Source organism: Octopus sinensis, linkage group LG19 (assembly GCF_006345805.1).
Source record: "Octopus sinensis linkage group LG19, ASM634580v1, whole genome shotgun sequence".
Taxonomy (NCBI): Eukaryota; Metazoa; Mollusca; class Cephalopoda; order Octopoda; family Octopodidae; genus Octopus; species Octopus sinensis.
Genome location: NC_043015.1, coordinates 18,151,632 through 18,168,748, shown reverse-complemented (window position 1 = coordinate 18,168,748; position 17,117 = coordinate 18,151,632). Strand labels below are relative to the sequence as shown.

At 38.5% G+C, this 17,117-nt stretch overlaps 1 protein-coding gene across 1 annotated transcript in view; it reads right to left on the bottom strand.

The window, feature by feature from the left end:
* The window catches only part of LOC115221991 (superoxide dismutase [Mn], mitochondrial), a 19,304-nt gene extending 2,187 nt beyond the window's left edge, over positions 1-17,117 (bottom strand). Inside the window, exons 1-3 of the mRNA XM_029792098.2 lie at positions 16,963-17,117; positions 9,853-10,076; positions 2,940-3,236 (exon numbers count right to left, since the gene is read on the bottom strand). Coding sequence (XP_029647958.1) covers positions 2,940-3,236; positions 9,853-10,076; positions 16,963-17,006 — 565 coding nt within the window. The 5' untranslated portion in view covers positions 17,007-17,117. The remainder of the gene's footprint in view (positions 1-2,939; positions 3,237-9,852; positions 10,077-16,962) is intronic.

The window sequence follows — 17,117 nt, the reverse complement described above, 5'->3', positions numbered from 1 at the left end:
AAACTTGGTGACACCTCGGATGTTGTTATAAATAACCTTGTGATGGTCCTTGGCATCTCCATTGCCTAGCAGTTTACTGCCCTTTTGCATCCAAACATAACAATCAGGTGGAGAATGATAGGAAAATAAGCAGAATACATCAAACTGATGAAAAAAAAAGAAATATTACTAAAACAAAAAACAATTTTTGTAAACTTTTTAACATTTTGTAGTTGTTTTGTACTTTTGATATTCAAATGCTAATACAGGCAAACCCTGTGTTATATCTACCTCAGGTTAAGGGATTTCATGTTTATGGAAATTGTAAGGTCTGAAAAGGTTTGAGAAGCACATGAATTTGCACAACATAAAAATGATTGATGAAACTGTGAGCTGATACAGAGGCTGTCACTAGTTATCCTGAAGGGGGCAACACATCAGAGCAAGTACATAATGTTGATGAAGGATGTAGTCAATTTGACTAGTGTGTCTATCAGATCGGTAGGTGAATAGGTGACTGGTACATTTCCTTAAGTTAGTGTTACAAACCATAAGATCATTTGTATCACAGAACTCCAGCAGCCTTGTTCCCTCCTCACTGCAGGAACCAAAACCATTGCCTTCATGTATGCCATGGAAGCTCCCTGTATATTGTCTGACATGCCCATAGGAGTCACCAGCCACAAAGAGAAGGTCCCTGTCATTCGTTGACAAGGTAGTCTGCAAGAGGGTGTCATAAAATCAGTCATTCTGTCCATCAGGTAGCTCCGTCTGAGGAGCATAGGCCAAGATAATGGTTTCTAATCCATGATGTAGTCTACCACAGATTCTGACTACCTCAATTGCCTTATCAACCTATTTCTCCGCAAGAAGTATACCCATGCCCTGACTCTGTCTGTTCCCTGCCCAGAAAATCTTATACTTTGTTCTTTGCCTGTAAGGAACCTAGCAGAACCTCCTCTCCACCTTACTTCTTAGATGCAGCACAAATCTACACGTCTCCATTCAAGCATCTCAACAATCTTACCAGACCTACCTTTCAGTGTACCAACCCTGAGAAAGTTAGCTGACATGGCAGATTGGAAGCCATCTGAATATTTCATAAAAATTACCAGTATCATGATGATTTGCATTGGGTATCAAAATGCTGAAATTATGACTGTTGATCAATGCTCTGTGAACACTGATGGGGGACAAATTCTGATAACCAAAACCAAAGAGAACTACTTGATGAAGGAAAAGAAGCTCATGAACAAGCTGAGGCATCCCATTGAACCAGGGATAGTCTGGATCTTCTCAGATGAAGAGAACTTCTGCCAAATCAGTTGTACAACACCCAGAACAAGAGGTGGGTTGCCTACAATCTATGCAATGTCCCATCTGCCATGAAAACCAAGTTCCTCCATACTGTGATGATCTTTGAGTGTGTCTTAGTGAGGATGATGTCATGCTGCCCCTCGTCCTTGAACAGGGCCTTAGGCTTAATTCAGATGGCTATGTGAAACTGCTGAAAACTGGTCAAACTCTGGCTAGAGAGGCAATGTCTGTGGAAGCAGGATTTGGCTCCTTACCTCACCTTTGGAAAGAGTCAGAAGTGGTGGTTTGAGAATTTCTATGACTTCATCAGTCTGAATTTCTGGCATCCTAATACGTCTGATTGTAATCCCATGGGGCACAGTTGAGAAAGACACTAACTACTCGGCCTGCAATACCAAGGCTGAGCTGATGGCCAAGATCAAGGGGGTATTTGCAGATCTTTCCAGGGACATACTGCAAAATGCATGCAGCTGATTCTTGAAGCCATCTTAAGGTTGTGGTGGAAGCTGAGGGCAGCTACTTTGAGTAAACTGTTATCTCCCAGCCATAATCTAGTTGATATTTTTTGATTCTTTTCAAAATACTTTTATTTTTGGATTAAATATTGTATTTTCTCTTCCTTTCATGTCAAATTTAGCCCAAACACCGTCTATATTCCTAGGAAATTTCTATAATTGAGCATTTTAAAGTAGATTTTCCTCAGATGATATTGACATCTAGATGAATTTAAATGTGTTTGTTGTGAGCAGCCTTATAGCCTTATTGATCACAGAGGGATTCTGAATTTTTATACCTAAGTCCACTTTTTCATGCTCATAGGTTGGATGGAATGTTTTGAGGAAGATTTTTTTATAGTCAGATATCCTTCCTGTCACCAACTAAGGTAATGTTTTCTCATGACCTGACATGTTTACGAGAAATGAACAAGACTGCTTGCATAATAATGGTGACACTCACTCACAACTCTCATGTGATATCAAGCCAAATGCTTATATGTATGTATACCATATAATTAGGATAGCTAATGAACTTGAGGAAATGCATGAAATAAGAACTCATGCAGATCTGTCCTCAAAAAGAGTCACTTTAAAGGTTATTGAAGAACAAGAGATCCCTACCAAATGCTTGCAGCATAAATGGTAGAAAACAACAAATGTGAGCTGTGCAAAATTAAAACTGAAGACATCAACCACATTATTGCCAACTGTGAAAGAATGTCTTTTAGATGTTATCTTCCTAAGTATAAAGTGGCCAAAATATCTGGAACCAGATAAGAACAAAGAAAATACTAACAGATGAAATTGACTATAATAAGACCGATGGGTCCAAAGAATACTGGAGGAACTTCTTACCATACAGCACTAATCTTAACACTCTCTCTTTTTTTCACCATCAAGAAGTTTCCTATTCTTAAATTTAGAAACAAAAAATATATTAAATATAAGAATATTGATGGTAATAATAATACTTTTTTTAACTGAATAAAATGTTGATAATAATAGTTTTCTCTGCTGAATAAACTGAAACTTGATGATGAGGAATGTAAGAAATGTAAATTTATAAATTAAAAAAAAAAATCAAATATTTAAGAGAAAGTTTCAACTTCTAGAGTCGAAAATCAGAAAATAATGAAATTGACAAACCTGTGGTTGCTTTCAGTGGATCTTGATTAGCACAAGTTGCTATTTTTAGCTGTTTAGATACTGCATCATAGCCTAACCATCCCCATCCAGAACCTTGCACTGCCACACTGGAAGCAACTAAGTCATTCTTCATTTTCTCAAAAGATCCAAAATCTCTTACAATGGCTGCCAGCAAATCACCTTCAGGTTCTCCTCCTCCATGTGGACTCAGTATTTCCCAAAATATGCTATGGTTGAGATGGCCTCCACCATTGAACTTCAGAGCAGGTTGAAGACTAATGATAGTTGATGTATCCTCTGTAATATAAAGACAACATATAGATTTAATTGCAGAGAGAGGGGAAGGAGAATATACAATATATATGAGCAAACAGATAATCTCTGAGACCAAACATAGTTCATCTCAGAGTGTAGAGCAATTCCATCTTTAGAAGAAACAGAAGAGAATGCATCTAAAGAGGAATGAGTAGAGAAAACTACATATATCTTTTAATCATTAATAAAACGGAAAAACAAATAAAAGCATAACTTAAGAATAAAAAAGGTTACCATCACCATTCGCTTTCCATGCCGGGATTACCATCTGTGTCTTTCTCTCAATAGTAAATGAACACTTTAATTTCAAATGAAATAAGATTACTGGACTATTTTATCATTCAGTAAACAAGATTCAACAGTTAACAGATGTATTCAGCTACAGATTTATTGTGAATGAACAGAAATACCACATGGTAGTGAGATGTGAGCCATGAATGCAGAGGATATATGAAGCTAGTATGCTTGGTTGGATGTACAACATCAGTGGGCATATATGACAAAGTGCAAATGTGTTTAGAGAAAAATTAGGCATAAGAGGAATCAGATGTAGCATACAAGAGAGAAGACTGTGATGGTTTGGTCATATGATGTGAACAAGATGAGAACAGATGTATAAAGAAGTGCTAATTGTTTAAAGCAGATGGAACTTGTGGAAGAGGGAGACACAGGAAGACATGAGTTGAAGTAGTGAGGGCAAATCTCAAGATGTGCCTCATGGAGGATGATGAAGGACCAAGATAACTAGTAATTATGCTAAAAAAAATATCTGTCAGTGAAAGTGAGGTTCTAAAAGCATTATGCTTATGCCTGTATATGTTGGGCCCTGCACCCAATCAACCCATGTCAAGCATTCCCCAACATATTTTCTTCCTAAAACATCCAATTCCTCCATCACTCTCTTAATGAAGAAACTTTTCACTGCTATAATCATTTGAGAGTAGCACCAGCATGCATTTACTCCCCACTTTTGCATTACCTGTTATCACCTCCTGCTGGAACCATTTAAACTCCATTCCTCATTTTCATTATCATTCCTCTTCATATTAGTTTCCACCAATCACCTCCATGTTTGTGCCTTCAGTTATCTCTCCCTCCCTCTGAGCTACATCTTAAATTCACCTTCATCTTTAACTTCATCATACTTCATTTTTAACACCTCACTTATCTGCTATCATTCTCAACATCCTCTCATATCATCAAATGTCCCACCACTACCTTTGTTGCCGCACTCACTATAGCCACCCTCATATATCTGATATACCTGCCACTGTTCATCATCTTCCCCATTATTTCCCTATAGTTGTGTTTGTCCCCCACCGCCATTTGACAACCAGTGTTTGTTCATTTACGTACACATAATATAGCAGTTCAGTAAAAGGGACCAGAAGAATAAGTACCAGGCTTAAAAATAAGTACTGGGGTTAATGTGGCTGCAGTCCAACAATCAAAACAAGTTATAAAATATATACAGGTGTGTGCATAAGTGAACACATGTGTCATCATCTGCATCAATGCTTTAACAACTGTTTTTCCTTGATGGTAATGGTTGGACAGGTTTCCCATTTACACATTTTCATTTTATTTGTATTGTACTATTTCTACTTCTTCCTCATATCTTCTTTTTCACCAAGAACTCATTCCAGTTACATGTCCATACAAGTATAGTCATGAATCACTGGATGTAGCTATGTGAACTGATTCAACATTGGAGGTAGGCATTCTGAAAGCATACAAGCCAGTGTAAGAATGGATTGAGAAAAGTATAGGAAGCTATTATTTCTGATTACAGGATAGATTATATTATGTTTGGGTACAGAGTCTGATGTTGCCAGCTTGGGAAATGTGGGCTTTGAATATAGTGGATTTCTTAAGTTGAGAAAGAAATGAAACAAGTATGCTTTACTGGATGTGCCATGTTAATGTGTATGAATATTGGAGTAAATGAGCTGAAAGAACAAATAAACATAAGAGGTATTGGATGCAATGAGCAAGAGGGAAGACTGTGCTATACAAGCATGTAATGTGTATGGAGGAAAACAGCTGCATAAATAAATACCATGTGCTCAAAGTCAATGGAATCTGTTGAAAGAGAGTGAGAAAGACTTGAGAAGAGGTGAAGACAGATTTCATGATGTTGCACCTAACAAAAGAGAAGACAAAGGAACATGATTAAGAGAATTTTATCCCCACTTAACTTCAGTGAATTTGCCTTTAGAAGTTGAAATATGTCACAAACAATGTTTCAACTAACCTAATTTTAGAAAATTAAAACTTATAGCCAATCATAGAATGATCATTGGTTTAACATCTATAAAGTGCTTAGCAGTACAGGCTACTCGTCAGACTCAAATGGCTGAAGGCACATAACTTTTCTGAGAGGTTATGCACCTTCAGCCATTTGAGTCTGAGTTGCTTATACTGCTAACCAATTTAAGGTTCAAAACTAGCAGTCACACTATGACTGGCCTGAAATTTTAACTTTCTAAAAAAATATAATACTGCTCTGATGCTTTAGAGAGTGATTCTGATATGAACTACTGACAATGTGTATATATATATATGTATATATATTCTGTTGTGTCTGGGGAAAGTAATTTTTTTTTGTGCCTTATAATGTAACACACTCACCGGTGAAATTTCCACTTATTTCTTATTTTTATTTTCCTAAAATTTTCATTGCGCCCTTGCAACCTTTTCAATATTCAAGACTATTGAAAAGGTTGCCAGGCGCAATGAAAATAAAAATAAGAAATAAGTGGAAATTTCACCGGTGAGTGTGTTACATTATAAGGCACAAAAAGAAAATTACTTTCCCCAGACACAACAGAATTTGCTTCAACACATGAACTCATATAAAGAATATTGCAAACCAAATCCCAAAACGAAATATATATATATATATTACACTCATGGAGTGGTTGGCATTAGGAAGGGCATCCAGCTGTAGAAATACTGCCAAATCAGACTGGAGCCTGGTGCAGCCTCCTGGTTTCCTAGACCCCAGTTGAACCGTCCAACACATGCTAGCATGGAAAACGGACATTAAACAATGATGATGATTATATATATATCAATTATTATGCCTCTTGGCCTCCAGTTTTGATGTTCAGTTCATTGTGCCTATCAGGGGTGGTCAAGTCTACTTTAGCACCATTTAACATTAAAGTAAAAGGGGTAAAAACACCATATCTGCCCAGTGTTGCCTTCTATCAGATTCCCGGAAGCAGTGTTTCTGGCTCTTTAAGCCTTCCTCTGATGGAAATACCAAAGCAAGGTAATTCTGGGCAATAGCACAACAAATTATTGTTGATTGTATTTTAGTTAAAGCTATGGCCTTAAATCTACCCAGAGTAACCTCGCTTCAATATTTATTTAGTAATTTTTCATAGTAGCACTTTCATGCATCTTTCTTTTCTAAATCGTTAAGTGTAAGAAGGTGATCTCAGGATGTTGGGCCTCACAGAGGAAATGACAATGGACTGAGATGCCTGGCAATATCAGGTTCTTGAGAAGACATGCCCACATCAGTGAAACTGAGCTCTATAAGAACTGTGTTCCATCCACACGTAATAAAACTCTTCATACACCCTACCCCAACACACCAAGCTGTATCTCTTCTCTTCCTCACATTTCGTCTTTCATGTACTATGCTTATCTCTTGCTTCCCAATCCTGTCCTGCTCACTGTATCATCATTATCCTGTAGTCCTCCACCCCCTCTATATACCCCGGTTTTCACCAGTCACTGCATTCCTTACCCCAACACTATGCATCCATGTGAAGTCTCTACTCCCTACACATGCTTCTTTGGCAATATATTATAACCTCAGTACTTTGAGGGTATACCCTGGCACTTGCCATCATCCATCTCCCTCTTTCTTTACTCTACCATCCCATTTATATTCTGATCCCCATTCCTTGTGAGTATGCCCTGGTATTTCACTACCATCTCTCTCCTGCACTCTTGTTATCTTTTACTCTCTCTCTTTCCTCTGGCTGGGTAACCATGTATCTCCTCTACAACAGCATGCCTTTTTTGTCCTTATTCTTGATCTCTCTCTCTGGCTGGGTAACCATGTACCTCATCTACAGCAAGACACCTGTTTCTGTCACACTAACCTTTCTTCATCTGGCACAAGATCACCTCCTCCTATGTCCCCTCCCCTCTCAAAGCAACTTTGTCTTGCAAGTTAATTGGTGACTCTGCCAGTGCTAGTGCCATGTAAGAAGCATCCACTCTACACTGTAAAGTGGTTGACATTTGGACAGACATCCAGCTGTAAAAATTATGCCAAAGCTGACCTCGTCTGGGCTGGTGTCACATAAAAAGCACTCAGTCCACTCTATGGGGTGGCTGGTGTTAGGAAGAACATCCAACCATAAAAACCATGCCAAAACAGACTCAGAAGTCTGGTGCAGTCATCTGTCTGGCCAGCTCCTGTCAAACCATCTAGCCCACGCCATCATGGAAAGTGGACATCAAATGATGATAATGTTGATGAATGAGTCAAAGGTAGGTAAATGAAAGTGAAAACAAAATGAACCAGGAAGGATGGCTAGGTGAAGGGAGCAAATGTATGATAGTAGAGAGGGGAAAATTGGAGTTGGACAGTGGTGGCTATCAGTAATGGGTGGCTCAGGAAAATAAGGGTGATGTTAGAATCAATCAGATCTGATATAATCTCTTATATATAGGTCATGTAAAAGAAGGTGGAGGTAGGTGATAACGATTGTAGAGAGGAAGTATAACTGAAATATGTAGTTACTAACTAACTTAGTCTTTTGTCATCACATTTGTGAGATTCAGCATCTTCAGATTGCCACTTCACTCTAAGACTTCCCTAGTCTCCTTTCAGCTCCATTCACTTTGAGCATTCTACACCTTATACAACTGTCCTTTTGCAGATGTATCCCATTATATGTTTCAGTGCTGCCTTCTCACTTGCACACTACACTTCATTCTTCTCGTGTTCAGTTTTTCTTTCTGTTGATGCACACTAATTTTAAACATCCAGCACGAACACTTCATTTCTTTGCAAATCCTCTGAATCCAAGGTTAACATCTCATTATCATACACTAGCAGCATAGCCCGGCGTTGCCCGGGTATGTAAGAGCCCCTAGTAGGCAACGACTAATCCCAATCTAGTCCTTTCCCTCTAGGGAATGAAGGCGCATGTGTAGGTTGCAATGCTTTCTCTTCACTCGAATACTTCTGTGTATACGATGTTCCTAGCTGTCCCTTTGGGCGAAAACATCATTGCGCCTCCCAACGTGTGAACAGCCCACATAGAGTTGACCGTGGGCGAAGCACTGTTCGCCCAACTGTAACTCAGCGACTTGTAGCATTTGGCCTTGGGATTTATTGATGAACATTGCGAAGCAGAGTTTAACAGGAAACAGAACGCCTGAAGTGGATTGGTAGGTCAGCGCCCGACGGTTGAAGGTGCATGCGTGGAATGAAGACGTCCTCTTCCTTCCCACAACCGGTAAGTATTGTGGCCGTTATTAAATGTGGTGGCAAATGTTTCACAACCAGACGTGTGCTGTTGTATTGTTTAGGTGGAACCAAATTCCTGATGAGCATAATGGGCGCACCGACTTTTAACTTCAGGATGTGTGGCGGCAGGCCTGGCGGTTCAAGTGAATTCAGGAATTCAACAGGATAATCGGCAAGCTCGGCGGGGTCTGCTGTCCTATCAATAGATTTGTAGACGTGGACATCACCAGGAATAGCTTCAAGTAGCTGGATATTGATGGAGTTGAGAGTTAAAAAGGTCGAGTTGCGTCCCCTAGATAGTCTGTGGTTTGTGTTTCTGATTCTCGACCCATGTCGAATTTATCAATTTTTTTCAGAACTGGGGGAATTTTTCAAAATTTTCGCTGCGTTAGTTTTGAATTATGACATTGGGCTATGTGTGTGTCAAGTTTCATCAGAATTGGTTGAAAGCCGTGGTCAGGGTGAGGGTACAACCTGACAGACACACAAACTGCTGTTTATATAGAGAGAGATTATTAGACTTCTAACACAAATGGTCCATCAATCTGAGGGAGATGGCTTTTTTATCAACAGATATAATAGTCTCTTGAACTTTTCCTAACCTATTCTTACTCTGGCTACAATCCTTTTAGATCATCCAACCCTACCACTAATTTGGTCACCTACATAAAAGCCATTTGTCTACCTTCAGCTTTCTCATTAATCAGCAGATCACTGAATACAGAACCCTGTCAATGGTCTCCTCTAAGTCAACAAATGACGAGGAACATCTCATTTAGTCTCACAAGGAAGATGACATTAGTAGTACTTCTGACACATAATCAAACTGCATCTCAACTAGGTTAATTTCTAACTCTTTCTGTAACTTTCATAATCTAGTCAAACACTCTCTTGCACATTTCTCTGCCCTTATAGTGACTACCCCATAGTCTACTCTGCCAGAGATTTCAAGCAGCCCAACCATTATTTTTAATGGAACAGGTGAATTTCTGCCACCATACTACTATCAAGTCAAATAAACAGTCCTTCTGCTATAGAAACAAATGTCACTAAACAAGACAAGATGTTGAAAATACAAGAGAACTAACACTTTCTTACCTTTGGCTACTGCATTAGCCAGTTTCTCTTCTGCAATATTGAGATTGTTGATATACGTAGCATGATGTTTTTGGTGGTGGAGTTTCATAATATCAGCACTGATATATGGCTCTAAAGCATTGTAGTCATATGGGAGATCAGGTAATGTGTGTTTACAGCGAATCTGAGCAGAAACAAATCCACAGGTAGTGGGTTTGACCAATCTCTCTGCAAGGATGCATGACCTATAAAGATATTCCAGTTTAATTTCAATAATTACTTTTAATATTTTAATAAACAAATCAATATTTGCACTGAGTAATTATGAACTATGCTTCCACTAGTAATAAATTATCTGCAATAGCTTTACATATACATAAAACAAAGTGTTCATGCATATCTAAGGAAAAATTCTACAGATTTTCCATTTATGTAAATCTAAGGATCTAAATCCTTATCTTATGCTTTATAACATGAAATTCCCTCTCTCTCTCTTTGGGAGAGGCACAAGCACCTACACGCACATATACACACACGGCAGTAACTTCCACCTACCGAATTCAATCACAAAGCTCCGGTCAGCTCGGGGCTATAGTGGAAGACACCTACCCAAAGTGCCACGCAGTGGGACTGAACCCGAAACCATGTAGCTAGGAAGCAAGCTCCCTAACTATAAAGACAAATTCATGGCTTTAGTTCTTTTCTGGAATATATTATAACTGGGAGATCTACTGAAAGGCAGAATAAATGTAAACTGTTTAATGACATTACAATAATTGTTGACACCAAGTGAGAAAAAAAAAATTAAAAAGCTAATAGGGCCAAAAGGATTACCAAAGCCTGACAATCACAGACACACTTCTGTAGGATAACATGATTAGTGCAAAGGCAAAACAATCATAAGGTAGAAGTATTGATAGAATTATACGTAGAAAGCAGGGAAATTTGGTTAACAAACAACACATATTGCAATATATTGATATAAACATCTCTTAGCTGACAGGGAACAGGGAGCAATATTCATGACCATTCCCAGACTGCTATAGAAGTGAGGTGTTTTAAAGCAGTTGAGAGCTTACAGAGAAGGTAAATGATTTACAGTGACTAGAGGAACTGCATATGTCAGAAGTGCAAGACTTTATGGCATGCACCATTATGTGAACGAATGTGAAGTTAATAACATGTCTGGTTAACAAGTTTAATATGAGTTTTCTAAAATTGATCATTTTCTGTTTTTGCTTCAAAAATGAATGCAAAATAAGACTTCCAAGCATTGTTGTAGTCAAAATTTTAAATGTCCAGCAAATGACAACTGAAAGCTAAAAATGGATTCAAAATATTATCGATGATGATCCTAGGAATTACAGTATGGTACAACTTATCAAAAGGATTAATTAAACCATATTTTTGACAATGTGGAGTTTTACTTGCAGCAAGATGAGACACCCCTACATTATCATAGTGATGGAAGGGTCAACTTTGACGAGATGTTGCCAAACAGGTGGCTAGGACAAGGAAGTTCAATAAAATACTATGTTCACCAGGCCTCACAATATAAGACTTCTTTATATTTAAAAGATAGTTTACAGTACAAATCCAGCAATAGTTGATGAATTGACAGCAGCCATTAAACAAAAATGCACATAAATACCAAATGAAATGTTTCTTCATGTTTGTGATTTCACTGTTACATGTTATCAGCAGCATCTGGACCAGAATGATCATTAGTTTGAAAACATGTGTTCATAAATTCAATTCTTTCAGCAGATTCTATTAAATTTTGAAAATGAAATGTATTTTAATGAATGCTGATTTAATAATCATGTACTAGAGGGGCCTGTGAATAATTCACAGAATTAATGGTAATGCTATTGGGTTATTTCTGAAAACTTTATCCAGAAAACCTGAAAGCGTAGTCTGTGTTGTGTCTGTATGGAAAGATAGTCGCTCATTTGCTACTCAATGAAAAGTGAAAGAAATTGGAATAAGATGGACGAGGCTGGCAGACGGCCACGCTCGGATGGTGTTTTTATGTGCCAGCGACACAGGTGCCAGACAGCATGGCCGTCTGCCAGCCTCGTCTGGCACCTGTGTCGGTGGCACATAAAAACACCATCCGAGCGTGGCCGTCTGCCAGCCTCGTCTGGCACCTGTGTCGGTGGCACATAAAAACACCATCCGAGCGTGGCCGTCTGCCAGCCTCGTCTGGCACCTGTGTCGGTGGCACATAAAAACACCATCCGAGCGTGGCCGTTCGCCAGCCTCGTCTGGCACCTGTGTCGGTGGCACATAAAAACACCATCCGAGCGTGGCCGTTCGCCAGCCTCGTCTGGCACCTGTGTCAGTGGCACATAAAATCACCCACTACACTCTCGGAGTGGTTGGCGTTAGGAAGGGCATCCAGCTGTAGAAACACTGCCAGATCTGACTGGCCTGGTGCAGCCTTCGGGCTCCCCAGACCCCAGTTGAACCGTCCAACCCATGCTAGCATGGAAAGCGGACGTTGATGATGATGATGATGATGATCACTCATAAAATATATATTCACTCTTACTTTTCCATTTTCTCATAAACAGCAAAAAAAAAAACAAATCCCATATTGCAAATATCTGCAACATAAATAAACATGAATATTTCACAGAATTGAACTTATGTGCATGCATAAAGTGATAGGTGATATAAAAAACTTAGTTCAATTAAAAAAACAACACTTTTCACTATCCAATCATCACCACCTCTCCCCCTCTCTCTGCCTTTCTTTAACCAAGACAATCAGAACATCACCCCTCTGCTAAAATTATATTTTTAACTTTCCACTAACTCTTTTAACCACATAATATTACGTTCTCCCTATCTCACATCATGGATGCTTCTCTCTACCTCTTTCTACCCCACTCTTTGCCTTATCCTCTTTTTCTCTCTCCCTTCAACTAATCACATGAAAGTGTTACAATTACATTCCCACTACCTCTCATCATAGATGCTTTACTCTAATCGCATGAAAGCATTACCATTGTAATGCAATGACAAGCAGAATTATTATAAGATGTATAAGTTTTTTTGGCACATCCTGTACATGACTTTTTTGGTTTGACACACCAGATTCAACTGTTTTGAACCTTTAAATTATATCCTTACTGCCTTATGCATGTATACACAGTGCACATGTGCCAATGAGGTAGACCTTTACATAACAGCAAAACTTCAGTTCTATATTTAAGAGATGAGGAATTATGTACATTATTTACATTTGATGGATATCTGTCCTCATCTTGTTCGTTGTTAACACAACGTTTTGGCTGATATACCCTCAAGCCTTCATCAGGTGCCTTGGGGAAATTTTGAATCTGGGTTCTCATTCCTAAGGTATTTTTAAATGTTGTTATTATTCTGGTCACTTCCTGGAATCGAACTCGGAATCTTGGGGTTAGTAGCTCGCACTCTTAACCCCAAGATTTCAAGATCCATTCCAGGCAGTGACCTGAATAACAACAACAACATTGAAAAACATCTTAGGAATGAGAACCCAGTTTAGAAATTTCCCCAAGACACCTGATGAACGCTGGAGAGTATATCAGCCAAAACATGTTAACAACAAACAAGATGAGGACAAATATCCATCAAATGTAAATAAAATAGCAAAACTTATAGAAATAGCAACCACATCCTACTGTGATAAGGAGCCAATGAGGGGAAACCTCTATATGGTAACTAGATGTGTTAGAAATAGCCAAATCTTTTTAAAATGAAAGGTTTTGACTGACTTACTAAATACAGTAGAGCAATATCTTCAAATCACAGCTGGCGGAGTAATGCAGGGCTTAACAACAAAGTGTCTACATCACTACCATGACTCCTATCTGGTGGTGACAATTATAGAACAACCCCCAACAGACTAACACAATGTCAACTACCACCCATCACCATAACATCAATGTACTATACTTAAACCATCACTACATCCATTAGACAGTAGGAATGTTGATATCTTGTTATTGTTGAGCCTTGAGGAATATTTTTCTGCTATTTCTCGCAAGTTGATCAAACACCTTTAATTTTTAAGGGATTCAGCTCCTATTTCTAATACATCTATTTACCATGTAGATATAATATTAAAACAAAAATATCTTTTTCGATTCTCTTAAAATCACTGGATATAATATATATAATAATCCCAGATTGCAGAATAGATTTGAAAAACACTAAAGCGTTTTCCCTGTGCAATTTTTGATACTGAAATGAGTTTAATTTTTGTGTGGGGAGAGAGAGAGTGGGTGACAAAGTTTACCTAAACATTGAATGGTATAACAATCTGTCATAATTATATATACTAGCTGGACCCGTGAAAAATTCACGGAAAACATAAAAAATGTAAGCATCTGTAAACAGTGTACTGGTGCCGTGAGAAATGTTTGCATATTATGACCATCTGTCTTTACGTTCTGAGTTCAAATTCTGCCAAGGTCGACTTGTCCTTTCGGGGTCAATAAATTAAGTATCTAATCAACTGGCCCCCTCCCTACAAAAATTTCAGTCCTAGAAGAGTATATTGTGACAGTTACAAAACTCATTTTGCCCAGGCTATTCTTATTCTAGCAGATACACTTTCAGCACACCCTCCCCCGCTACTGACCTGGTCATCAAGGTAATGGAAGCTATCAACTACTTCTAGTTTTCTCCCTTGAATGTGGCAGAAGTTGTTCTCTGCACATTTTCAGTGTTTATTGCTCCTGAGCATCTGCCACATACAAAAACTATCTTCTCAGTTAGCCTTCCTTTGATATTGCTGCACCTCTTATGCGTCCATTGCTTACACTGGGTACATCTTATAGAGTTTCTACCTACGCCTTTTCTACAGATTGAGCAGGACCATCTACCTGAAGGGATTTGTGGTTTGCCTGCCTTCCTACTTAGAATTTTGGTTTTAGGTAGGTTGACTCTAATGAGACCATAACCTCATGGCCTATGCCAGGGGTGTAACCAGCCAACTTATGCATACCTTTCCTTCATTGGACACTAAACTCTGTTTGCGAAGACCTGTTGAGGCAAGTGAAATCAAATTCAATGACTGGCATCTGTGCTAGTGGAGCGCTAAGAGCACCATCCGAGCGTGATCGTTGCCAGAGCGGCTAACTGGCTTCCATGCTGGTGGCATGTAAAAAGTACCATTTGAGCGTGATCGTTACCAGCATCGCCTTACTGGTACTTGTGCCAGTGGCACATGAAAATAACATTCGAGTGACGTCGTTGGTAGTGCCACTGGAATGGCTCCTGTGCAGGTGGCACGTAAAAAAACACCATTTGAGCGTGGCCATTGCTAGTACCTGACTGGCCTTCGTGTCAGTGGCACATAAAAGCACCCACTACACTCTCGGAGTGGTTGGCATTAGGAAGGGCATCCAGTTGTAGAAACTCTGCCAGATCAAGATTGGAGCCCGGTGCAGCCATCTGGTTTGCCAGTCCTCAGTCAAATCATCTAACCCATGCTAGCATGGAAAGCAGACATTAAACGATGATTATATCCAGTGATTTTAAGAGATACGAAAAAGATATTTTTGTTTTAATATTATACTTTTACTTCGTTTCACACATACATGCAAAAACTCTAACATGCTTTTTTTTTTTAGATGAATTTATCGCTTGTTATCTCTCCACACACTTCATTACCACTAACTTCTATGACCTCTGCATTTTCACTTATTCATTTCAAGCTTCTTTGAATTTTCAATCTAATACAATCCACACTCTCTCGAAAATGTATTTCTGCAAAATGTTATCTAAAATTATGGGTAAAGAAAGAAATAGCAAAAAAATATTTGGCCTTTTCTTTGATAATATCTTTCTTGCTTATTTAAATTCAGTTCAATGCACACTTGCCTTGAACCAACCATTTCACTTTGTGTGTGTGAGTGTTCTTGATAATCGTTTAGAACAAGTAGTTTTACACCAATTGCACTATTTTTTTTTTTCCGGCCCGGAACATTCACGATGTGAATTTTACAAGTCCTCTCCCCCACCCCCCTTTCGCGAGTGCGCATTTTTTTGGTCATATTCGTTTAGAGCAAGTTGTTTACACATATTACACTATTTTTTTTTGTTTTTGTGCCGGAGTCACACCCTCAGACGCTTTCGGAAATTCATGGGAATTTTCCGAGGCCTCTCCCCAACCCCACCCTTTCGCGAGCGCGCATTTTTAAAAATCATATTCGTTTAGAGGAAGTTGTTTTACACCTATTACACTATTTTTTTTTTGTTTTTATCATCGGGTCAAACGCTTAAGTTTGACCGAAGTCGCCGTTTCTCTGACTTGCATAAAAAAAAATTCTCCTAAGACTAATGTTGGTGGCATCAAACTGACCACTGTGTAACGTGGTTATCCAAGTCCAGCTAAATTAATTTGTTATGTACATAGTAACAAAAAGTATTTTAAGGGTTTATGTAGCATTTTGTTGATCTACATGAATTTTACCAAATGTAGTTATGCCGTTATTTATCAGTTTCAAAAAGATAAAAGACAAATCCAGCTAAGAGGTGATAAACTTAGAACTGAATTGGTTGTAAAGTTTGTATCCTATCTCTGTACTCCACTAAAAGTAATATGTAGAGACGGATACTGATCTTAAGCCATTATTTGCAAGTGCGACGTTATTATTTGTGGTGATCTGCAGACAGAAAAATTAGTAACATATCTAAGGAAAATACAACTTTACAATGTACGACTTGCTAGGAATAGCAGCTACATCTTCAGATCATATCCAACTGTCTTTAAAAACAGGACACATTAGAAATTGAAGTATGGGGTTCTCTATATACGTAAAAAAGAAAAAGGTGCGTCATAACAAGAATGCTTTTGATTACAAGTTTACTCGACCAGTGTTGTTTAGGAGCTAAACTTTATAGCGTGATTTCAAAGTGCTCAAGTTAATGACAATAGATGGAATTTATGGAAGTTTAATGTATTGCAATCAGAAATATTGTGAAATAAAAAAATGTATCTATACCCAATGACCTTACTTAAGGTCGTTGTGGAAACAAAGAGGATTTTATACATTCTTCTAGACATAGAGAAGTTGGAGAAAGGCATTAAAGTAAATAATCCAATATATGACAGTTATCATCCCGTAATGTTACCTTACTACAGCCTGGCGAATTGTCATCAAATTATTCAACATCATTCAACGTCTTCCACCTCTCGTACTTGAGACCCGACTAGTATTTAAACAATGCTGCCACGTGACTTTAGTTTCCGGTTTGTCCCAACCGAGACACTGTTTCTCAGAAATAAT